The following is a 26,263-nucleotide window of genomic DNA, read 5'->3' as shown; positions in this document are numbered from 1 at the left end:
ATGGATTATCTTGGAATTTTAATTTGAGTCAAGTTTATGGTTTTGACGCATACCAGATGCGTTTTGAATTGGTATTTGCACTGATCTCAGTGCAATATGGCATTTATTTGAGGTTGTTCTACATATTTTGTAAACATCTTAAAGAATAATGACTAAATCAGGGGTGGACTGTCCATCTGGCAGACCAGGCAATTTCTCGGGGAGCCGACGTACTTTTTGGGTGGATACATCTCATAATATTTTTGTCTGACCAGCCCATACATGGCACATCACTGCCAATTTCTTTCTTTTTCAAGATCTTCTTTTCTGAATTTTCAAGATGTTTTTTTTCCGGACAGACCGGCCCATGAGACATCTAATCAGCAGCCCACTGGTTCTTTTCTATTTGACATTTGACTAGCCCAATCGCAGCTTTAAAAAACTTTTCAGGCTCTTTGGGAGCAATGTGCATCTGTAAATTAAGAGATGAGAAAGAAGCGAGTGGACGTACGGTAAGCAGAACTGCTTTTAAAACACTGTAGTCACATCACAGGAACAGAAGTCACCAAGTGTCCCAATGAATATTGAGCCAGTGTCCCTACATTACCAGTTCCAAATGGTGTTTTGCATTCTTTTAAGGGAAGGAGAGATGCGTTGAATGAAGAGAAAATTATTGTTTTCATTGCTTTATTTGACATGTGTTTTAATCGTCACACGATGTGACATTATTGCGGCACTCCCTCAAAAGTTTACATCCAGCTCTGATCTTTGAGCGATTATGGCAAAGGAATAATGCTCTTCCCACTGGGTTTCTCAGAGTGATTTACTAGCTAGGGAACTTACTGAGACACACAGAAAGTGTTTAAAAACAGCGTTTGTGCACGTGAATGTGTGCGGTGTGAGCATCCTGTCTGGTGGCAGCTTTTTCCGGTCAGAGATATGAGTGAACATATGGCTCACGTATTTAAAGAAGCCTCCCTCGCTAATTCTAAAATGACCAGTAGGTGGCAGAATGATACAAAGCGGTTACTAGCTGGGTTTCCATCCAAACGTGAAGCGAATGTTTTCAAAAATTCACTAAAAAATATAACACAGAAATGCGAATTAGGTACGTTTCCAATAAGTTGTTGATGGTGGTATTGGTAACCTAGTAACCAACTGTAAACAAAACAATGTAAATGGAGACAGGACTGCATCTAGTCACGAAGGGGCTACCCAGATAGCAAAAAATATCCGCATGGCTTCTATATGCCGCCAGCCCCAAGCTGTCGGCTATAGGTGCGTCCCGCTGGCAGGGATGAAACTTTTGCCGCTGAATACGTCACTCTCATTTGTTGCGAGATGCCGCCAGCATGCAGCCGGCGGACCGACTGCTTAATTTATGCAAAAGCGGCTGCCGCGGTGGTCCGCCGTCAGACCTGTTTGCGATTACGCCCTTATGACGCTTACTGCCGCCAGAGCACCGCCGGTGGTCCGCCGACTCATTGCTATTTTTTGCTATCTGGGTAGTGATTAATTTATTAGCAGTGCAGCTTGTAATTGCCAAACTGAATGCTGTGCATCAAGAAGGAATGCAGCATTTTTGATGAAGGCACTAGCAGCAGGACATTGCGATGACGTCCAGCCCCATATATGGTAAAGACAACATCAGCTGATACAGCTAGACGATGAGTCACGTGGGTTTAATGTTTGCTACGTCAGAATTATTTCGGCAAATGCTTTTCCATCTCCCATTATTCACATTTAGGGGCTGATCACACCAAAGGCGTTTATGGCAGTTGCAGGAGCGCTGAGAGCGGAGAAGCGCCTGAGGTCATTCGCGTCTTTCCACTGTCCAATCGAATGAGGGGAGAGGCGGGCCTTACGTTGTGGTGAGGGAAGTTAACAGTTGCTTTGAAGAACCGCCCTGTGTTCCAGTTCGTTTTTTTATGACCTTCCCTCGCTTGCTTTCCTCAGTCTCGTTCACTCATATGTACGTCATTGCATACGTTGTATGAGTGCCCACTACTGGTGGAACACTTGAAGTGGGTTCAAATGGATCGCCCTAAGCCCTTGATCACATGGAAAGTGGAGACCGCCCCCTCCATCATTTGAACTTTGCAAAGCGCGAGCTGCTGAAGTTACGTCACAATTGTGTTGCATTGTGGTATATGAAGCTACCTGAAGTGTACATATGAAGTAGACTCGAGGGAGCGAGAGTCTGTCCATATAAACTTCCCTCGTTCACTTGAAGAAGTGGAACGCACTTCAAAATGCCGACAGGGATTCCCCCGAGGGGAAGTGTTTAGGGAAGTTTGCGAGTGCGTGTCTAAAACTGGAGTGGAACGCACCCTGGCTCTCCAGGGTTGGGAGAGAAGAACACTGATTTATATGAACAAACGGTCCTTTCAATTTGATCAATTGATTCATGAACTCAACTGAGTCATTTAAGTGAAACTTGAGTGTTTGATTTGTCTTACTGAAACAACGACTGAGTTTTGAGGAAGAAATAATTAATTTGTGTTATTGTATTGTATTGTTTTGTTAAAGGAGAAGTAAATGTTCAGAATTACATACTGTGAATTGAATATTCTGACACAAATATTGAGCAAATGTTGAGTGCAATATTTTGTCTTTGAAAATACTGTTTATTGTGTTATAAAATTTACAAATGTATGAATTTGGTTTACAAACAAACTGAAACAGTGTTACATTTTTACAAGTAGTTTATTTTATTTTTGTTATTGCACTGTAGTGTATGAGAAGTGATTTTTATCTTGAGTTGAATGGTTCAATCTGCTAAATCCAGGTACCTGGTAAATTCAAAGAGAGTGTTAATTACATGTATTGGGATTTATTGCATATTGTTACTTGTATTTGAGATTTATATACCTAAAGCAAGTTACAAAAAAGAGAAACAATTTCTTAAATTAATTTTTCCAATATAAATCTTCAAATAATTAGAAACCAAGACTACAGGCCCACTTTGAACATTATACGTGTGTATACGCTAAACCCGTTACATGCTACAAAAGTGCTATATAAATGCAGTCCATAGTGTTATGCAAGACAACATGTATGTCAGGAAAAGCAATGTCTGGCCATATGCCAATGTCCACAGACTAATGGTTGTTTGTAAGGCAAACTAAATTCAATTTAAGCTGATAATAGTCCGTTTTACTGGCATTTTCGCCGCAGCCAATTTGAAAATCAGCCATTTTGTTGAATTTTTTGCCACTCAACAGGGTGATTCCTACGTGGTCACATGGAAAAGTGACGTCAATGCATACCCTCTATTGACGCCAAGGCAAAGTTTTCCCCCATGGGCTTAATTCACATTACTTGAAGGGGCGTTCCTGGGGGCATTCCCAGACCAACCGTCTGCATATATAGATAGAGACAACAGAGGCCAGCAGGCAACAGAGAGTTGGGACTAAATACAATGTTTTACTTTTTTTTCTGACTTCTGGCATGAACACACGGTGTACAGCGCTATTTTTAGCCTTTCATTTATAAAACTAAAGCGGCTGATCGTCGCAGTTTCATTTTGCAAGAGTGTGAAAGTTGCGCGATCCTATTTCATCAATTGCGCTGAAAATTCAGAGAAAGCGCTAACATATACATGTACAAAACACTGCAGTCAGAGGCGATTCTAGAGACCTAGGGGGCCCTTCCGATCAGTGTCAAAAATGTATGAAAACGTTAACTAAAATCATTTATTCTGAATGTGTATGGTTAAATGCTTTAAATTACAAAAATATACCTGTGCCAAACAGATTAATTTCTGTTATTAGAAAACTAACATTTTATTTTAAAATATTATTTTTATTATTATGACTATCACTGAATATTGAAGAAAAGGCAGCCAATAAGAGCCCAGATTAAATATGAACTCCTTTTATACTTTTTAAAATTCATCCTAAATTGAAAATTTAAGACACTTCTTGAAAAAAATGACACATGTACAGTTTTGCAATATCTAGGCAAAGTGTGACTGCACTTCAGATGATAAAATATGGCGAATTTCTATGGGCGAAAATTCTCTCTTATCCCACAGGCAAACGTGCTAATAGTCTAGGGGGCCAAGCAGTTGCCTGCCTTGCCTGTTGACAAGCCCTGCTGAAAAAAAACAGCATCAAACCAGCATGGGAATTATGCTGGTCTATGTTGGTTTAGCTGGTGGTCACCAGAGGTGTAAAGTACTTGAGTAATTTTACTTGATTACTGTACTTAAGTATTATTTTTGGGAATTTTTACTTTACTTGAGTACAATTTAAAATCAGTACTTTTACTTTTACTTAATTACATTTTTTAAGAAAAAAAAGTACTTTTTACTCCTTACAATTTTATTTACAGTCAAAAAGTACTTATTTTTTAGAGATCACTTTATTCTATTTTCCCTTACTCTTATCAAACCAATTGAATTGTGCTGATGGCCAGTTTAATTTAAATGTTATTTATTTTCCTTGGCCGAGATACAGCGTGCCACTCCCTGAAATTCATACGGTCGTAGCTCAGGCACCTTAAGTCCGGGGTGTTCACCCGACTCTCTAACACTTTCTGTGGCCGACGGTCTCCTTTAAGTCCTAGGCATTTGCCCTTGGCGTCCCTTATCCTACCTGAGAGGGCCTTTCCAATGAGCCAAACCTGACGCTCTAACCCTTTCCCCGGCTGAGATACAGCGGTCATTCCCCTGATTTTCCCACAACCGTAGCTTGGATGCCTTTGGGTTGCTTATACCCGAGGGGACTTAAGGTGCCCGAGCTACAGCCGTGGAAAAAATCGGGGAAAGGACCACCGTATCTCGGCCGGGGATAGGGCTAGAGACTCGTGAGTGGCTTGTTGGAAAGGCCCTCTTGGGTAGGATAAGGGACCCGAAGGGCGAACGCCCTGGACTTAAGGTGCCTGAGCTAAGACCAAGGAAAAATCCGGGAAGGGTTGACCATATCTCGGCCCGAGAAAGGGCTAGAGATTCGCGACTGGGCCCGTCGGAAGAAGATTTTTTCGCTTCTTTGAAAGCGACAACACATTAAGCCAGCAAAGAGTTGGATGGATATCTGGCCTGAGTTTCAGACACCAGGAAGTCTCTGCTCACGTTCCCTGCTATTTGCAGCCTCTCTATCAAGACTAAGACCTTGTTCACGCTGTCAGTCCAAATCTGATTTTGTTGCATGTCTGACTGGACAGACTCACTGTCCACATTGTGTATAACAACTGTTTAGATCCGATCTGTGCTTCTTGTAGGGTTTTGCAATTTTCTGGATTATCTGCACTGTTTCTATGGCAATGACGTCACACTGGCACAACAATCGTGTTTACATTTTACGTGACGCAACAGCATGACGTAACCGAAAAGCTACAAAAATACGATCAGAGCGGTCAGACTTAAATGTATTTCTGGAAATGTGATTTGAAAAGTATTTCAAACCACCTCTGGATATAGCTTGAAACAGAAAAGAAAAAAACAGATTTCATGTGTTTTTTGGCCGTTCACACGTTCTAAATGTGATTGGGTTCCAATCGAATATGCACCAAAATCAGATTTGGACTGACAGTGTGAACAAGAACTAATAACTCTTTCTGCACTGGCTGTCTGTGAGATGCTTGATACTCAATTTTGAAAATCAGCTTTAGTTAAATTCGAGGTTTCAAAACTTTGAGTAGCATGTTGCATACTGAAATTAGGTTGTTTTATAGTTTGATAATGAAATACAATTAAATACAAACAGTGTAAAGCAGGATAAAACCCTGTATGTGGTGCATTCACTTCATTTTTTTAGAGATTAAAAGCTTAAACAAGAAACTCTAGTTTAAATTTTTCCTGTTACTTTTACTTTTTTAATACTCAAGTACAATTTAAATGTGGTACTTTTTACTTTTACTCAAGTATGATTCTGGCCAGATACTTTTACTTTTAATTGAGTAAAATTTACACTCAGTACTTGTACTTTCACTTGAGTAACATTTTTGAGTACTTTTTACACCTCTGGTGGTCACCAGCATACCAGCACCAAAACACAACATATGCTGGTATGACCAGCATGGGATGCTGGTGCTAATGCTGGTTTGGTGCTGGTTTAGCTGGTGCTAATGCTGGTGCTGGTAGCTGGTGTTCACTAGCAAACCAGCACCAAAACACAACATATGCTGATCTTGCTGGTATGCTGTTTTTTTCAGCAGGGAGGTGCCCTTCTTGGTGCAGTATGTTTACTTACAACACAAGCAGCGGACTCCAACATAATATTAGTTTGCGTCCATATAAATCGTCATTACTCCTGCTCCCGTTTAAATAACAAGAGACTCGCCCACAGTCTCGACAGACCACCCCCTCACAGTATTCAGGACAGAAGCGGTCAAACGTGAACAAAATGTCATTATTAAAGAATGGCATTATCACAGAAAAACAAAAAAGACAAAATGTGATGCCAGATATACTTGTTAATATACCTGGGGGCCCGCCCAAGTAAAGTCAATGTGTGGGAAACACTGCGTTTACTTCAGTGTTTTGCATGTGACGCCTAAGGGGTTAAGCAAACTTTCAGTTAGATCAACAACATGCTTTGTGCTTCTGTGCATGCAAATAATTATTTAAATTCTGCTATTTAATTTTATGTTTTTCCTATTTTAACCCTATTCACAGACACAAGAAGACATTGACAACAATCGATTGCCTAACTTAAGTCAAAAATGTCCAAAACTTAAAAGGTTGGATGACTTGCTACTTGTGACTAATTGCTCTAAACTGCCTCCCACATGGTAATATCTTATATTCAGTATGTAAAATACGGGATTTTATGACCTTTGCAAAAATACAGCTCTGGAAAAGACTGCACATTTTTCTGATGTCATCCTTCAACCCACCCACACACACACACACACACACACACACACACACACACACACACACACACACACACACACACGCACACACGCACGCACGCACACACACACACACACACGCACACACGCACGCACACACACACACACACGGACACACACACACAGACACACACACACACATTGGTTTCTGACTTGACGTTCGTATTTTAAATATAGAAACCGAGGACGGGAGGACGAGAGTCCGGTTATATTGCAAATGGAACAGAACAGTACTTGAGGTCGTCAATACGTGGAGTCCTGGCAATTCTTATTTTTAGGGATGGGCATTCGATTAAATTTTTTTAGTCGATTGTCGGGAGAATTAACGATCGACTATCGATTAATCATTAATTTTTTATAATAAATAACAATTATTTAACTTATTATTCAAAAATGTTGAATACAAAAATACAGCTTGTTTTCCTCCATGAGAACTTTATTACAAGATCAACTTGTGGCAAACAGTTAAACTACATTTAGTTAGACAAACGGACCATATTATGCGCTTGAATATGCGGCGCTCTAAAGCAGCGGAACCTGCAGCTGCGAGCCACATTCTTAAACAGAGACCTCATTTGTTCAAAAAATCATGACCTCTTCATGATTATTTTTTTGAAATCAAAACGGAAGGTCACAGATAACGGAGTATGGTGTCAAATATTGCACCCTGGTGGTAAAATGTTGAATTGCTGCCACACAGTGAAATTTATTTAATTGCTTCAAGACACACGCTACGCTAGGCAACGCAACCTGCATTAGATAAAAAAAAGTATTAGATTAATCAATAACAAATCAACGTCATCGACTAAATTCTTAACGATCAATTATCGATCGTCGATTAATCATGCCCATCCCTACTTATTTTAATGTATTTTTAACAAAATATATGAAATGCAAAAACCCTAATATGTGCTTATTGCAACACGTGAATACGCTGATTAGCTTAATGTATTTATTACAAAATAAAATATGATATAAAACACATTTATTTATTTATTTTATTATAAAACCATCTATTTAAGTACTACTAAACTATAATATACGATTGTACAACATGAAATAAACACAAGAAAAACACCCAGTTAAAGTAAAGCGCAGTAATTTAATACAGTGTTAAGATTATATAAAAATATATGTGATTTAAGTTATGAAACTTTACCATCAGTTAAAAGGATAACAAATAACACTTCATATGAATAATAAAGAGAAATATATATCCAAAGAGAATATTTTATGTTTGACAGACACCGGAGGGCAGAGCAGCTGCACTGAGATCACGACAAATTTCAGAAGGACTTGCCGAGATGAGGCTGCCCTCGTCGGTGTATACACTGCTGGCCACCCGCTGAGTCACCGGAACTCACATATCCAAAAGGAAATTTTAATATAGGCGCTATCTTTACTAACTGACCACATATTTGACATTTATTCATCTATATTTTCGACTAAACAGCTCTTAAAACTTAATTTTATGACACAGAAAAAGTTATATTTAAAATATTTTGAATTCATTGCAGTTGACGCGAAATGCATTCTGGGAAACTTGGCTGTCAGAAGTCCCCACAAGTCACCTCCTGATGCATCCTCGATAAAATGGGCGGATCAAGAACACATCCGGGGATGTTATGTGAACTTGGTTTGATGCGAACTTTGATTTGGAACAGTACTTGGGCCGCGACTGATGACGTTTTACAAGTACAGACAAGAACGCATATTGAGAAACGGCTCTAGTTAATTGTGGCAGGGGTCTGATGGTACCATGTTTTGTGTGGGAACACTTGGCCATTGTTTGTATCAGGCCATTGCTGCGTCCGAAACCGCCTACTACATACTATATAGTACGCGAAAAGCAGTAGGCGAGGCGAGTAGTATGTCCGAATACATAGTATTCGAAAAACAGTATGCGAAAAGTACCCGGATGACCTACTACTTCCGGTTAGATTTTGCAGTGTGCATACGATGGACGCTTCACTATCCCATGATGCCCCGGACGAGGAGTTATCCAACGAAGAAGAAGAGGCACGCGGCTGTTTTCGCGCTGAAATGACATGACGTGATGATGACGTATGTCACGTGATGTAGCAACATGGCGGATGTAGTACGTCCGAATCTCATTCATACTACCCGGATTCATACTATACAGTACCTACTGTTTTAACGCCAAGTAAGTAGGCACTTCATCTAATTCAGTACCTACTATACAGTATGCGGTTTCGGACGCAGCCCATGTGTTTTCCTTGTCTCGTCTCTTTTACACCACTCCCTTGTGATCCTCGTTTGTCTTTATTGTTTTCACCTGTTGCCCTCATTATTTTGTCCTGATTTAAAGTCTGTTTGTTTGCTGTTAAGTACAGGTTTGTTTTGTATTGTCTCGAGTATTCAGTTGAGCTATAGTCAGGTCAAGTCGAGTTTTAGTCAAGTCAAGTCGAGTTATAGTCTAGTCAAGTCAATTTTATTGTATGTTTAATGTGTAGGTCAAGTCCAATTCCTAGTCAAGTCCTGTTAGTTTTTTATTTATCTTGTTATAGTTGTTTGTCCCCTCGTGGGTTTTATTTTCCTGTTTTTGTTAATAAAGTGTTTATCCATCTTTGTCTGTGCTTGGGATAATCCGTACAAAACCCTTTCTTTCATCATCAAAATGCTCTGATGTTTTATACATAGTTTTATAGGGGCTGATGTTACATTAGTTAGTGTGTACAACATTACAGTTTTAATGTAGGTCTGGCTCCCCTTCGATTGAGCCCTGCCTATGGAGAGTTTCCTGACCCTACATTTTAATGTAGGTCTGGCTTGTCAGGCTACTGTGGATAATAAATGTCATGCCAAAAAAACATCACAGTGGACAAAGAATCTGTACTATACAACCTCATCACCCAATTACTATTTTACACACAAACATGAAACTCTATACTCAAGATACATGTTTTAATATGAACTTACCTGATCAAGTGCTCTGTAGCAGTTCCCTGTAAATTATTCAGATAACAGAAATTAACATTGTCACTAGTGACAATCAAATTATTGATATCAAGAATTAACATTTTAACTAGTAACAATTATTTGCAGTTTTAAAATGTTTTTTAAAATAACACACACACACACACACACACACACACACACACACACACACACACACGTTTAATGAATTTTTTATTTGACAAAAACAAGTGCACATGTATTTACACTTAATTGTTAGGGGGGGGCAGGGCCGGCGTCAAGGGGGGCATTCGCGGGCAGTGCCCCCCTAAACAGGTTGTTGTGCCCCCCTAAAAAGTTTTTTATTACTTTAATATATATCAAGAATAATTCAATTAAATTAAACATTGAATGTTTCGTGACTTGTAATGTAATCAAATGAGGAAAATATAGTTGATATATGTTTTCTATAATTAAAATAGACCAGTTTCTCTGATTGGATGTATTGCCGCGTCTCACCCGTCTTACGTCTTTTGTGACTTGATACTAGCAACGTGTTTTTTCGTGGCATTTTATGGATCGTGTAAAATATGGATATTAGAACATTTAGAACGAATCAGCACCGCCTGCCCTGCTTCATCTGACTTCATGCAAACACAGACTGGCTCAAACTCAGAGATTAGAGGTCGAGGTGGAATTTACAAATCTACAGGACACTGTTTTAAGGAAGTTTCTGTTCGTACACGCCGTCTTCAGCTATTTTAAAGGTAAGTTAGCGTTGTTTTAAATTACGTAAGCTTAAATGTGAAGTGTGGCTATAGACCGTTAACAGCATTACGACGTGATTATGGTAAAGCGTTTTTTTTCAAGCCAGGACGCGGTGTGCGCTGCGCTATGAAACCCATTCATTTCAATGGCTTGCGCCGCGCGAGGGCGGTTTTTTGTTGCGTAGAGCAAAGCGCGAGCGCAGTATAGCTCAGCTTGCGCTCACGCCGCGGTCGAAGTTCAATAGTTTTGTGCATAGTTTGTGGTCTTTGCACTTTATACAGGAAATGAGCTGACAGTCTGTACCAGTTGTATGAGTGTGTGCTTGCACTGTATTTGTTGTTTAATGTCTTGTTTTTGCAAGTTATTGTTGCTATTGCGTGCCCCCCCCCCCGTTGGAAGCCAAATGCCCCCCTGTTAGTTATGGTCTGGCGCCGGCTCTGGGGGGGTCTTAAAATGTAAACTTTAACTTTTTACAACTTACACCAGTGGCGGCCGGTGACTTCTTTTTTCAAGGGTGCACAATGCGAAGTTCGTCACAACATCTGTGTAGTCCACCATGTGTGTGGTTTGTCATTCAAAACGTGTTTTTTATCATAAGCGGTTTTGACGCGTCTGCAGCTGGCACTTATTTTGACAAAACACGTGATGCACATGGTTTACATGACGCAACAAAGACATATTTTGTGTGACACATTTCGAACACATCATTGGAATTTACGCCCCTCGGAAGAGCAGTTACCAGCCGCCACTGACTTACACACAATGTTAATCGGTTAATGTTAAATACCACTCTATATGTCTAGGGAAACAATGGAGGTAATGTAACAATTGAAATAAAAAAGATAAATGTAATCCAGATGGTAAAGTCAGAATTTGGCGTACACAGAATGAGAACATGTATCCATCATGCCTTGTTACCACTGTGCAGGCTGGCGGTGGTGGTGTAATGGTGTGGGGGATGTTTTCTTGGCACACTTAGGGCCCTTAGTGCCAGTTGGGCATCGTTTAAATGCCACGGCCTACCTGAGCATTGTTTCTGACCATGTCCATCCCTTTATGACCACCATGTACCCATCCTCTGATGGCTACTTCCATCAGGATAATGCACCATGTCACAAAGCTCGAATCATTTCAAATTGGTTTCTTGAACATGACAATGAGTTCACTCTGCTAAAATGCCCCCCACAGTCACCAGATCTCAACCCAAGAGCTTCTTTGGGATGTAGTGGAACGGGAGCTTTCGTACATTGGATGTGCATCCCACAAATCTCCATCAACTGCAAGATGCTATCCTATCAATATGGGCCAACATTTCTAAAGAATGCTTTCAGCACCTTGTTGAATCAATGCCACATAGAATTAAGGCAGTTATGAAGGTGAAAGGGGGTCAAACACAGTATTAGTATAGTGTTCCTAATAATCCTTTAGATGAGTGTATATAACTTTAAATAGGGAAAACCTGGTGTTTGGTGGCTTCTAAATTTATCCCTGTTTGGATCCTATGGAATGAATGGGGCTAAGATAAATGCTTACATTCACAACGCGCTGTACAAAGATTAAGTCATGGAGATAGAAAGATAGGTATGTTAATTCGTCTAAGCTGAGGTAAAAATATAGTAAAATATTGAAAAACGGTGGTGGTTTTCCATTAAGGGTAGCCTTAACCTTATATCTATGGGATTTCTTGGATTAACCTCCTAAGATCCGAGCTTTGGTTTTGCTAGCATTTAAAACTTCCTTCCAGCTATTTGGGGTTAGGAAGAACCAATAAATATAATAACCAAATATTTTCCTTTGAACTTGAAGCAGTGTTATTGTCCATGTTTGTGTATTATAAGTATTATGGTGCAAACAACTAAAAATTTGATGTCCACGTATGTGGACACAACATGTCTAAGGAGGTTAAGAACTTTCATGAAACTAGGCACAGAATGACCCTTTCGGTTGTTTGTTTCTTGGTCACAAAGTGTAGTTTTAAGATTAGTTCAGGCAAGAATATGTATGTATAATATTCAAATCTGCGGTCGATTAGTAAAGACAACGCCTAATTGAACATTTGCTTAGAAAGTTTCGGACGTGAAAACCAGAGACAGTCAGTTCGCCTTCCGCGCTGACCATTGCCTGATCTGGGCTACATCCCTAGCTCTGATGTAGCTGTGTTTGATGGTCAAAAATGAAATTTTATTTGTTTTGGGTTGATCAAACTATCAGTATTTGGTCTCATGAATCTATTACTTGTCACTTTTATTCATATTTTGTCTTTGTTATTGTGTTGGCGTGAGGTAAAAGTTAATAAAACCATATTTATATATTATTGATTTTCCATTAAGTGATTTTTCCATCACTTGTTTTTGATGCGATACTTCAAAATCCGTATAAAATCATGGTGATGGAAACATGGCTACTGTTATGTTATCAGTACAATATTGCATGCAGTTGTATAAATTTACATAATTTATATTAACATAATATAACAGTTTTTAAAATCTCTACTGCAATGTTTTCAGAACTATTGTAAAATTATATTAAAATTATTGTTATATATTTTATAAACAGAAGTTTCACCAATGTAATCTCTTATAATTGTATATGCAATTATGTAAAAGTAAATAACATGGCTGGTTTATTTATATCAGCAGGTCCCCTGGTCTAATCTATTGTAAAAAAAAAAAAATAATATCCATTTTTTATAATACCAAAGCTTTTTTTCACAAGAAAAAAATTATGTTATTGGGAAAGGCATTAAAAATAATTTACAACAATTTATTAATTCACAGAATTCCATTTTTTTTTACAAATATAGAGTGCTTAATAGGCTATAGAAAACTTGTGTAACTATTTAACTATTCAGGTTAATATTGTGCAACAGGTATGCTATTTTCTTACACATAGTTAAAAAACAGACAGAAGACTAACAATAAAAATGGTCTTAAATTAATACCTTCTTAATGAATAAAGAATCAAAAATGGTGCAAGTAATTAAAGTGCAATGTTATGAAACGTATAATAAAAGGCAATGATGACATAAACATATGTCTTCACTGTATGATTGTACTGAATGTAACTTTAGTGTATGGACATCCTGAGATCACAAAGCTTCCTGAGGTACTCATCATTATCTACATAACTCAGAGCTTTCTCATAGCACACAATGGCTTCATGCTTTTATCCTTTCTCTTTGTGAAGGAATCCTAGTATAGCATAAGCTTCACCATCCTGGGTGATTTCACGAATACGTTTCTCTGCAATCTTTTTCAATCTGTAATAACTTTTTTCCCCTTCAGGTGAACCTGGGCACAACTTCAGGCATTGCATGTAGTGCTCGATAGATAAAGCTTCACATCTTTTGCAGTGCAACTGGAATTCAGCGCAGTAAAAACTGACCAGGTATAGATTATCATTTTTGGCTGTTCGAAACGTCTTCTGAAACAACTCTTTTAGCACGTGAAATTTCACGCCGTTCACCATAATGTAGTGCAAGATCTCTCATTGCAGGAATGAAGCAGGGTGCATGGGTGGTAGCCATTTTTAAATGATAGAGGATCTGATCACAAATCTGTTGAACCTGTAATGTTTCAGAATGATGATTTCCTTCTTGCAGCAGTTGTATTTTCTTTATCTTATAGCAGAGCGCTAACTGATAATGTATGCAACTTAATTTGGGTGACTGCTCAAGGGCTTTTCTCAACAGAAAAATAGACCTGTCCACATCCTGTAGACATCCTTTTATCCTGAAGAATTTTCCAGCATATCGCATGACGTGTGGGTGATCTGGAGATCTTTCAAAAGCTTTCTCTACTAAGATTTCAGCTTCATCATATCTCTTGTATCTAATCAGTCGCATTGCTAAAAAGACTTTAAGAACATCATCATCAGGATTTGTTTCGATGGCCTGTCTAAGTTGCTTGATTGTGGGTGAATCTGTGTAACTGAAATACTTGTATTCTGTCCGAAACAGAGCAATGGCATAGCCAACGTTGCACTCATTATCTTCTGGTTCCAGCTCCAAACCCTTCTTGAAACATTCTTTGGCTCGCCCATAATATTTGCGAGCAAATTTAAGAAAGGTCCAACCCTTCTCACCAAGCACCTCTGGAACAGATGAAGCCTCAGTTGAATGTTTTTCATTTATCGTCTGTAGTTTCTGCAGGTAACTTTCACACTCTGTATAGTTCTTCATGTGGTAGTTTAACCAGGCAAGATTCCCATAGGTGACAATGAGAGTTTTGTGGAATTCCTCCTCATGGCACTCCATGTAGAGCTTCACAGATGTCATCAAATTGTTAAGTGCTTCTTCCTGAAACCCCTGAAGAAATTTAACATATGCTATAGCACAGTAAACACGTGCAAGTGCTTCTTTTTTTCCAAAATCTAACTTGAGCTGTTCTTCCAGCCTGATGAGAAGATCAAGTAGATCTATGTCTTCTTTTATCAGAGCCCAGGTAAAGTGGCATTCCAGCTGGTGAAGTTTTGGTTTTAAAATTCTGTCACGATCCATACTGGTAAAAAATATCAGGTAAAGAAATGGGATTTATTTATGAGAGAAAAATAATTGATTCAAATAAGTATTAAAACCAAATTAAAGCTGCATACAAGGCCCCTCGCACCCGAGTGATCATCCAATCTTTGTCATCCCTCATTATTAAAAAACAGTTTGGTTATCTTATCGGTGATCATAAAGTACACACTCACTTCTATTTTTCTCATGTCTCCTAGCACTGAAGAAGGATAGTTTTCTAATTTTTGTAAGTCACAATTGGTAAATGATTAAAATTAACAGTAACACTAAAACAATAATAATAATAAAATACACAGACTATGAATACAATGAATGTAATAACTTTTTTGCCACATTGAAATGAAAAGGACAATTATTTTGTTGCCTATACGGCAGCAGCTCACACATTGTTGGTTGCTTGGTAACAGACAAGTTAATATCCAAACATGATTAAAGGTAGGGTATCACATGGTAGCTGTCTAGCAATGAAATCATGATCCCACCCCCCAGTCAAATCGCCATCCAAAGTCACGCCTCTTTCAAAACACATGAACACGCACAGATCAGACTGTCACATCTCATGTCTCATTCACCAGTGAGAAAACTTTTAAGATTTAAGAAATCAGAAATCGGGTTTTTGATTTCCTAACTAACGATAAGATAATTTAACATATCCTATCTGAAGTTAAGACCTAAGAGAGAAAGTTTCTGTAATCCGCCCCCTGGCGTGCGTCTTTAGAAAAAACAATTTTATGGAAAAATCGAAATAATTTAATTATATTGTTATTATATAATAGTTATTATAGGCCCTTTTACTGTTTGTACACAATGATGACGTGGCAGCGTATGCGCGCGCATTTAGGCAACGGAAGTACGGCAAAAATCAGCAGTGAAGCAACACAGAGTAAGTTATTTTAAAAAGTTGATTTTATCAACTTTTTCAACACAGCTACCAGATCTGTGTACTATAGTGGAGTCGATAGAAGACGTTAGCAGATGACCAAAAATAAAGTTGCCAGATACATATATACGTATATTAGTATATTATATTAGTGCAACCAAATGCATCAACCAGACATTTTGATGCTGGGAAACCATTTTAATAAACTTTCCGGGTTCTGATGCCAAAATGCGAGCGCAGGCTATTTGATCATGTGAGCTGTAAAAGGGTCTACACCTATATAATTATTAATTATAAGTTTTAATTCAGATCTGTTATAATTAATCAGCAAATTATTATCTTTTTTTGCAAATGGGAAATTAATTTAGTTAACTTAATGTGCAGATTTGTGTTTGATAAGGTCTGCACGTGACGCACGCATCTTGAGAAAGAGCGCACTGGCAAACGTGAGAGGAGGGACAATTTTTATTTGTCACCTATTAAGCTGGGGACACACTTAATGATTTTCGCAGAAATTATTAATGTAATTTAATCATATAAAAATCATTTGTGCAAGAAACACTCTTTATGTGTGTTGAGTCCAGTCTTGGAATGTTTCAGCAAGTTGTTACAGTAGGTGTGTTAGGTGTCCCTATAGCATTAGCTGGCGGCAGTAAGTTTAGTAATGCGAATGGCATCTCAACTATCACTGTGGTCCGAGCAAAATAAAAAACATTTTAACGCTTTGCTGGAGCATTTTAATCAGCGGGGTTAGCCTTACATGGACGTAGGAAAATGTAATCGTGTTTAAAATTATTTAAGACCTGGAACAGCTAATTTAAGACTTCAATTTTGATTTTAAAAGGCAAGACTTTTTAAGACCCCACGGAAACCTTGTATTAATAAGCTCCCACAGAAACAAAAACATTTTCACGATAGCCTGCTGCTCCCTTTTACAATTTTATGTTTGTCCTTGAAATGGTAACCTTAATTTAGGCCTAGTCCTGGATTAATCTAAACCCTGTCTGGAAACCACCCCGTATGTTTAAGGTAATGTAAAACATGCCTGTTCATGATGCCAGCAGTTGGTGCTATGACTGTAACTGAATATCGAAATTGTTATTGACAATATTGTAGTTGTGTTCAGGTCCTGAATGTTATCAATCACGTGATGTTTGGGACACATCAGACATTGCATAATCAGTGTAAATCATGTCACCTCCTGTTTGCAGCTGTTGGCGCTATGACTAAGTGAATATTGGCATGTAGATGTGTTATGGTCAGGACTCCTATCAATCATGTAAAGTGTGGGGCAGATTGGACATTGCATAATCAGTGTAAAACATGTCACTTCCTGTTACCGGCTGGTGGCGCTATGACCATAAGTGACTATTGACATGTTCAAGTCAGGACTATTTAACAACAAAATATTAAAATGTATAGTGGTGTTTCCCAGACAAGGTTTAGATTATTTTAGGACTAGTTCTTATTTACATTATTTAATTAAGGAGTTTCTTAGAAACATACCTTACAAGATACATTTCTTGGGGCATATTACAGAAATATTGTATCTTTAAAATCTTTCTTTTCTGCGTGGTTGACATGGTAATTTCTGTTAGGACCTCATTTAAAACAAACGCTATTTAGAATGACACTGCTTTTTTATTCTGTGCATTATAAAAAATTGTAATGTGATTTTTTTTTTAACCACAAATGGCCACTACATCACTCCCATTATTAACATTCAATGTTTTGATCATTCAAACTCTGTCATCTCTCAATATTAAAAAACAAAACAGTTTGGTTATCTTATCGGTGAATAGTATCATAATGAATACAGTACACACTCGACTCGTTTCTTCTCATGTCTCTTATCAAACATTAAAATGTAGTATCCTAGCACTTAAGAAGGATAGTTTTCCCATTTTTGTAAGTCACATTTGCATAATGTTTAATATTAATGCTTAAACAATAATTATAAAAAACACAATGAATGTAATAACATTTATTTTGTTGCCTGTAGGCCTAGCAGCAGCTCACGCATTGTTGGTTGCTTGGTTACCGCCAAGTTGATAGCCAAACATGATTAAGCAGTTTAAGATTTTCTAACTAGAGATGAGATAAGAATCCTAAATTGACGTAAGATTTGCTTCTGTAATATGAATTTAACATATCATATATGAAGTTAAGATCTAAGAGAGAACGTTTTCTTTAATACGCCCCCTGGGGTGCATCTTAAGACAAAACAATGGTAGTGATATATTTTATGGAAAATCGAAATTATTTAATTATGTAATTATTTATTCTAAGTTTTAATTCAGAATTGTTATTATTAATCAACAAATTATTATCTTTTGTGCAAATGAAAAATTCATAGTTAATGTGCAGACTTGTGTTTGATGGGTCTGCACGTTAGGGAAACGTGAGAGAAGGGACAATTTATATTTGTCATCAAATAAGCTGGGGACACACTTAATGATTTTCGCAGAAATTATTAATGTAATTAATCATATAACGACTGACGATCCCTAGTTTTTTCAGTTGTGCTCAGTCTGTGTTTACAATCACAGATAAACTCTTTGTGTGTGTTGAGTCCAACCATAGTAACGCGAATGACATCTCAACTATCACTGCGGTTCCAGCAAAATAAATTATATATAAAAAAACATTTTAACTCTCTGCTGGAGCATTTTAATCAGCATTAGAATTAGCATTCATGGACGTAGCAAAATTAATAAAAAAATAATAAATATTTAAGACGTATATAATTTTAAAGACTTACATTTTTATTTTGAAATGCAAGATTTTTTTAGACCCCACGAAAACCCTCTATCATATAAATAAGCTCCCACAGAAACAAAAACATTTTCATGATAGTCTGCTCCCTTTTACAATTATATGTTTGTCCTTAAAATGGTGACCTTAAAAGTATATATATAGCAAGAAGTTAAAATCTTACACGTTCAGCTTTGAAATTACACCATAAAAATATACATGATAGATTATTGCCAAATACTTACTTAATCTTGGATGCATGTATCATAAATGTTGAGGAAGATGGTTCGGATATTGCTTTATATACTCTCCTGGAGATAGGAGGGTCAAACTCAGAATGGAAACTAAAACAAACTAGAGAGAGATATGTGTAAGAGACACACACCTAAAGGTGTTTTCAATAACTCTTCAGTTTACACACGTCAGATAATAAAATTCCTTTCAAGCTTTTCATATTTAACATTCATCAAAGACATTCATTTCTCACATACCTGTATGTTTACACGAAGAATCGAGACGAGAATAGATATCCATTTATAGATAGATGCAGAAGCATTGCTAGGGTCAGATGGGAAGGGGAGCTGGCCCCCCACAAACAGCAAATTCTTTCATTGATATTCATTTTAAACATAAAACTGGTATTTATCTTTGGTCTGTCTGTCCTCATGGTGGTTGTCTTGTTCCTCTAGCAGCAGTAGCTTATAAATACAACCTTTTCTTACGTTTTAATTTTTTGCCTTAGACATTCAAATTTTAAGAATTTGTAACTGTAGAAACAGTTTCATAAACATTTATGGTTTAAAAGATATTCTCGAGCATCAAGCTCCACCCTCACCCTTCCAAGTAGCTTGCCCAACACTGCCTGTTTATCTCTGCTCAGTCTATTATTATTGTTTCTTTATACAGTTACAAAACATGTGCTTTGATATAAACTCTATTTTCTTGTAATAGATTTATTGTACTGTAGTTACCCAAAGGCTTGTTTAACGTGATGTTCTGTATAATATCTCTGAAGCAATATGTTTTGTTAATAACACTGGACATAATCATAATAAGGCATATGACTTTGTGGTTGCATACATTAGAAGCTTTCTGGATATTCACAAATACTGCATAAAGTCTCCATTAAAGTCATTTTTCTGTCCAGCAGATGGCAGTGTGATATAGAAATGTGTTGAAAGTAAAATATCTAAATTGGCACATAATAGAAAAAAGTTAAGTGACTTTCATTTGCGATAACAAACTCAATACATCTCCAAAATTACACATTTAGTACATCTCCAAACATTATATTTTTGTTTTGTTTCTTATTGGATGTGGACTGCTTGCTTCCCACCTGTTATCTGCTTTAAGTGCATCTATTTCATTGCTAAAATATATATAATATCATGTGTTGCGTGGTTATGGTTCAAAAAACATTATTTTCCACACATTTTTGTAGCTACAGATATCCAGATATAACTCTGAATGTAATATTTTAGTTGCCCTGATGTGCTGCAGCAAACAACAAATACTAAACACCTGATAAACAAAAATACATTTCTAGCACTTTATACTTTCATTAGTCAACATAATGTCAAAAAGGGATAAACCCAGCCGTTGGGTAGATTAACCTATAAAAAGTTTGACCCAACAATGAAAAACAACCCAGCATATTTGAGTGATACTGCATATAACCGATTATAATATATACAATATATTTATCAAACATTTATGTTGCTGTAAATCGATGTTGATGTAAATCTTATATTTGAATGTTAAAGGACGTGTTAAAAATACAATGTAATAACACTTGTTCATTTTATTCAGGTTGTAAACATTCAGGTTCTTCTTGACAACTTTATAAACTGTACTGTATTCTGCTTTACTTTAACTCTTTTTAGAAAGATTTTGTTGTATGTGAAATTCTGTCTGACCGTCTTATTCTCCTGAACCAGACATTTTTAAACAACTAGTTTTCAGCTAAAAGCAGTACACTAGTCCATACTACGCTCAGTTAAGCAATTCCAGTGTTATGGATGTAACATTTGCAGTCTTTAAATACGGTTTGTATCAGTTTATATTTTCCTAAACCCTAGGGAGTAATTTCCCAGACAGGGATTAGACTAGTCCTTGACTAAACTAAATGTAAGAGCCGTCCAAACTGAAAACAACTTGTACTGACATATCTTAAAATACATCATAGCCCTTTGTTTTGCCTCAAAATGCAACTAAGTTTATTAAAGCATGTTTTTTAAAACTAGTTATGTTAATTAAACTAAGGCCTTGTCCTGTCTTAAGATAATCCCTGTCCGAGAAGCTGCCCCTAGATAATAAGAGAAAAATACCAGTCTATAAACGAGTTTATTTAAGATGAGGGAAACATGCATGCATTGATGTGACAAACAAGTGACACGTTTTTGGGAGACAAAATATTTTGTAGGAATTATGTGATTTTAAAGGCACAAACCAGGTGCCACAATACCCAACAAATGAAGAAGAGAAGGCTCTTCAAAGAATATTTAATCTTTTTATTTAAATGTTTGTATGTGCAATTATGATGAAGAAACAATGTTATGGATGTGTAAATTCTGAAATGTACACTTACTTAACTATGGAAAATAATAAAACAAAATACATTAAACCATCAAATATTGACATTATCAGTGTGGTTAAAAACGTTGGGTAAAGACTTTATCTTTCATAATAATGATGACATTTGCATGAAATTGGCCAGTTGTTTTTCTGTCATCTTGTGATATTTTAGTAAAGTAAACAAAAAAAATAGCTAGATCTGAATTCATAGTTTATGATGAAGGTAAAGATGTTAAGACATGTCATAAAATGTTATAAGCAATCAAGATATTCCATTAAGGCATGGTTTCCTGTAAAGCTGTTTTAGTAGGTGATTTAGAGAGAAAGCTGACATGTGATTATGTTATATATGATTATATACAGTATGAGCTTCACTTGTCTTCAGTCTACAACTGCACTTGGAAACTCAAATACAATGGGCTTGTTTGGTCATCCTGTAGGAAATACTGTTTCTGGCTCCAAGCCTTATTTTAACAGCAATTAATGAGCACTATTTATTCATATCACACATTTAAGCTGAACTTTTATAAACTCGCAGTGTACACAATAGTCTATAACCTCACGGAATCACTATGTCTGGTTATCTTGGATTTTGTTTTGGAAATATAAAAAGGATTGTGTGCTTTTGGTAGTTTTGCATTATGATACAAGTGAATATTAGCGTGATTTTTTGTAATTTCCCTATGGCATTTGAGATCAGTTGTACCCAGAAGCGGTGCATGACGTCAGACTAAACAAGCCCATAGCAGCTCATATATAGGCCCCTACAGTATGTGTCCAATAATACACATCTTAAACCTTTTAAATCTGTTTTTGTACTACAGGTATGTTTAACTGCTTGTAGATTCCAGAAGATGCTCACAGCCATCTGCAGTGAATTGTTTCTTACCTGTTACCTGCTTGATAAATTCAAGTATCTCGAAAGCCATTGTGTCATTTATGTTATAAGATAAACGCTTGTTAGCAATCTTCCTCAGATTCTTAGCACTTTTCTTCCCATCTAGAGTACCTGGATTCATTTTCAAGCAATCTTTATAGTATTTGATGGCCTGATGTTTATCTCTTTTTCTGTACTGCAGGAACTCCCCATAATACAAGTTAAGTGCTTGAACTCCCTCCATTTTCTCCTTAGCTGTGAACAAGGCTGTTTGAAAAACTTCATCAGCCTGATCGATTTGTCCGTCCTCACCGTAGAGAATTGCGAGTTGTGTCATTGCAATGATAAACCCACTCTTTAGAGTGATTGCCTTTTCAAAATGTGAGATGCTTAAATGACAAAATGTCTGACTCTCAGGCTGCTTCCTGAATTTTTCTTTTTTCTGTTTATAGCAAAGAGCCAACTGATGGTGTATGAATGCTGAATTTGGAGAAACATCCAATGCTCTTTTTAAAAGGCTAATAGACCGGTCTACAGACCCATAGTTTCTAAGGTATTTCCCCACATATCGAATCACACGTGGACTATCTGGAGACATCTCAAGAGCCCTTTCCACCAGATCCTCAGCCTCATGAAACAGCTTAAATTCAGCGAGTTTCAGAGCTAAAAGAAGCTTCAGTTCATCATTATCAGGGTTTGTTTCCATCGCCCGTCTAAGTTGTTTTAAGGCAGATGAATCCTCCAGACTCGCACATTTAGTTTCTGTCCTGTATAGGACAATGGCATAACCAGCATTCCACTCACCATCTTCTGGCTCCAACTCCAATGCCTTTTTAAAACACTCCCGTGCTCTGCTGTAGTATTTGCGTGAAAATTTAAACAAGGCCCAGGCCTTCTCACCAAGAACTTGAGTATGAAGAGCAGAAGGGGAGACGGCTGAGTTTTTTTCTTTGATATCCTTAAGTTTTTCCAGGTAACTTTTGCATTCAGCATACTGTGTCATGTGAAAGTGTAACCAGGCAAAATTTCCATAAGTGACAATGAGCTTCTCATCGCAGTTGTCCCCATAAAAATCTTTAGTGAGCTCCACAGATTTCTTCAAGTTTGTTAGAGCTTCTTTATAAGAACCCAACAAATACTTAACGTATGCCACAGAGTTGTGTGTGCGTGCGGTTCCTGCCTTATCACCCAGACCTAAGTCAAGATTGTCCTCTAGTTTAATTAAATGATCAGTGATGTTTGTGTCTTTCTTATTCATATTCCATGTGAAGTGACATTCCTGTTTGGTTAGTTCTGTAGTCAAAAGCTTATCCTCTGTACAACTGCAAAGAATGAGAAGCTATATGTATTATTCCATTTAAGGAAAGAGGGGGAATATGCCCTGTTAATAAGCGAATATTAAATATATTTTTATTAAGGCAATGCATAGGCTACTGATTACTTGTATCATAATTAATTATTAGTCAAGCATAATGAAAATAACCATTTGCTAATGTAGTTGTTGCAGGACAAAATCTGGAAAATTATAAAAATGTGCCACCTTGCCCTAGAATATGGGTAAATAAATGAAAGTAAAGAGCACAATTCCAATCAAAGAAATGCATCTGTAAACATTTTATATTATATTATTTAGGTCTATGAAGATTACGAAAATGTAGGTTCGTTTAATAATAATGTTTATGATAAGAAATATGGACTGTACTTAATGATCACTTTAATGTTTTTTTTTAGATTTAATCGATAAATCTTACAAATAAAATAGGTTCTGATGACAAAATATAGATTTGCGCAAAACTTTAGCGTTATTTTTAAATGTTGCCAAAAATGAAGGAACATGTGTTTCCATATGTGACTGAAATGTAGTTTTCCTCTCGCGATAAGAAATTCCAAACATTACGTCGACTGATGTCGGTAGGTTTACTATCACATCCACCTCACTAGACATTATAGGCTATTTTGAACAAAAGAGGACATAAGAGTATTATCCAAACATTAATGCAAAGGAAAGCCTTGGCAGCAGACACGTATTGAGGTGTTTCTGTGAGGTTTTAGTACATCGCGTCATCTTCAAATAATGACTACTATGTGACTGCATCAGTTGCCTGAAAATGCCAATGAATGGTTTCCTTTGCTGTTTTCTGAATTGGCAATATTTTCAATTCGCAATGTCAATTTGCGCAATTTTAACGATAATGGAAACGCAACTACTGACATGAGAAGTGACAAAGTCAAGAGGAACATGGAGAGAAACTTACTATGTCCGTTTTCCCCACAATACTATAAATTAACCATGTTATATAACATTTAATTTTTTGGTTTGTCTAATACACGGTTTCGATTCCCGTCCAGCCTGTCTCAACAAAACAAAAGTTCAACAATAAACGAAACTTACCTTGTTTTTACGTGACGAAACATTCCAATGGTTTTTAGGCAATTTAACTAGCATCGGTTTATCTTACAAAGCTAAATCAAAACCAAAAAGATAACGAGGTAGCAGCTTACTTCGCTATATTTGCAGGTGAAGGAGGATCCAATGGGTTGTGGCTAGAAGGATACAGCTACGGCAAAAATCTCGTGAAGTCTCGCCGGATGAGCCATAAGGCTTGTTTGAGATGAGCAAATTCTGCGCAGAATCGATCACCGGTGATCAGCGCAAGATGCATTCCGGTTAGAAAAGTGTCCGACTTACGTCCGACTTGCTCTGATGTCACGCTGACGTGTACAAAATAACTCTCGCGATGGAGAGGCGGGCTCGTCGGATTCTACTGCCGAGCGCAGTTGCTCTCCACCGACTGCGTTGACGAAAAGCACGATGGGAAAAGACTTGCTGACGACATAGCTTAATGCTGATTTGCCCGGGAATGTCAGCTGATGACTTTTTAATTCTAAAAACTCCACTTCCTGCAGTAGTTTTTATATTTATTCAACTTGTTCTTGACTTATGACATTTATATTATTAATAAATTCCTTTAAACTTATATATTGGTGTTGTATTATGTACAGTGTGCTGTTTATATTTCACACAGAAACGAATTTGTATTACGTCTAGACTTAGATTACATCCTAACATTTACTAAGAAGCCTTTTCCAATAATGAACAGTTCAGCTTTGTTGATTCTCCTTATAAACATCTTAATGTAAATGCATTTGTTGGTTTTTCATTTGCATCTATTTAATCCGCGATAAAATACGCGAACGCGATCTCTTCCATTGCTGACGTTTGCAGTCAACAACACTGCGAGATTCATGAAGCGTCCGGCTTGCCTCCACTTTTTTTACTCCTCCCCTCACTGCAGCCGGCTACTCTCGCCTATATTTCAGGCGAGGCAAGCTGCATCTCAAACAAGCCTAGTGTTTCTCCTAATACTACCCTCAAACCTAACCCTAAAACAACATCTCGCGAGATTTGACCATAGTTGTATCCCCTCTAGCCAGAACCGATACAATGGGCAACGTCATCCGTGGAACATGTGCGCATACGCATAGTTCACCAGGGGCATGTTCAATCTCACACCGGTGCGCAACGTTTTGCTACGGTTTCCGGGTTGAACGACATGTTTCCTGGAAACGGTGTGCAACGGAATGCAACAGGTTTTAGAAGCGTTTTCTCTTGTTTGGTGGGTGTGTCAGAAATGTCGGCCCAATCAGCGGCAAGATGTATAAAACCACGCGATAGTAAAGAGACAGCTCTCTCAATGGGTTCAAGTTGGAATGTTGTCTTTCATTTTGGACAGCAAGGTCAGTGATTGTAACATCGAGGGTATTTTACAGTATTAAACACACATTTATAACGATTTCATCAGGCTTTAGAAACATTTAAAAAAGAACACAAAGAATGGCCTCTCAGCTACCGTAGTTGCAACTCTTGCGTCATCACAACAGGGTGTTCAATGCATCACCGTTTCAGTTTAATAAACGTTGTGCAACGTTTTGTCGGGGCTGAACGCAGCCCTGTTAAAGGGACAAAGACACGTGACTTTTCCTTTTTATAGGGCTTATGCAAAACAAACTTCAGTATTCTGTAAAACAGGATGCACCAGTGTCGGTTCATGTGGTTTGTAGGCTGTGTGCTTTGTTAAATATATAAGTGCTGCTTACTCAAGATGCTTTTAACACTTTCACTATCCCTTACGAAAAT

General features: G+C 37.4%; 1 protein-coding gene and 1 pseudogene across 1 annotated transcript; both read right to left on the bottom strand.

The window, feature by feature from the left end:
• Positions 1 to 10,924: 10,924 nt before the first annotated feature.
• LOC135720456 (interferon-induced protein with tetratricopeptide repeats 5-like) lies at positions 10,925 to 19,388 on the bottom strand (annotated as a pseudogene).
• Positions 19,389 to 20,665: 1,277 nt separating this feature from the next.
• Positions 20,666 to 24,670, bottom strand: LOC135720455 (interferon-induced protein with tetratricopeptide repeats 5-like). The gene is made up of 2 exons (XM_065242585.2): positions 24,518 to 24,670; positions 20,666 to 23,447 (listed from the first exon to the last, which is right to left on the bottom strand). Exons 1-2 carry the CDS (start codon positions 24,538 to 24,540, stop codon positions 22,079 to 22,081), a joined length of 1,392 nt encoding a protein of 463 aa, XP_065098657.1. The 5' UTR covers positions 24,541 to 24,670; the 3' UTR covers positions 20,666 to 22,078.
• Positions 24,671 to 26,263: the final 1,593 nt, after the last annotated feature.

The sequence above is a fragment of the Paramisgurnus dabryanus genome, chromosome 1 (genome assembly GCF_030506205.2).
Source record: "Paramisgurnus dabryanus chromosome 1, PD_genome_1.1, whole genome shotgun sequence".
Lineage (NCBI taxonomy): Eukaryota > Metazoa > Chordata > Actinopteri > Cypriniformes > Cobitidae > Paramisgurnus > Paramisgurnus dabryanus.
The sequence above is the reverse complement of the archived record's forward strand: the minus strand, read 5'-3'. Positions and strand labels throughout refer to the sequence as shown.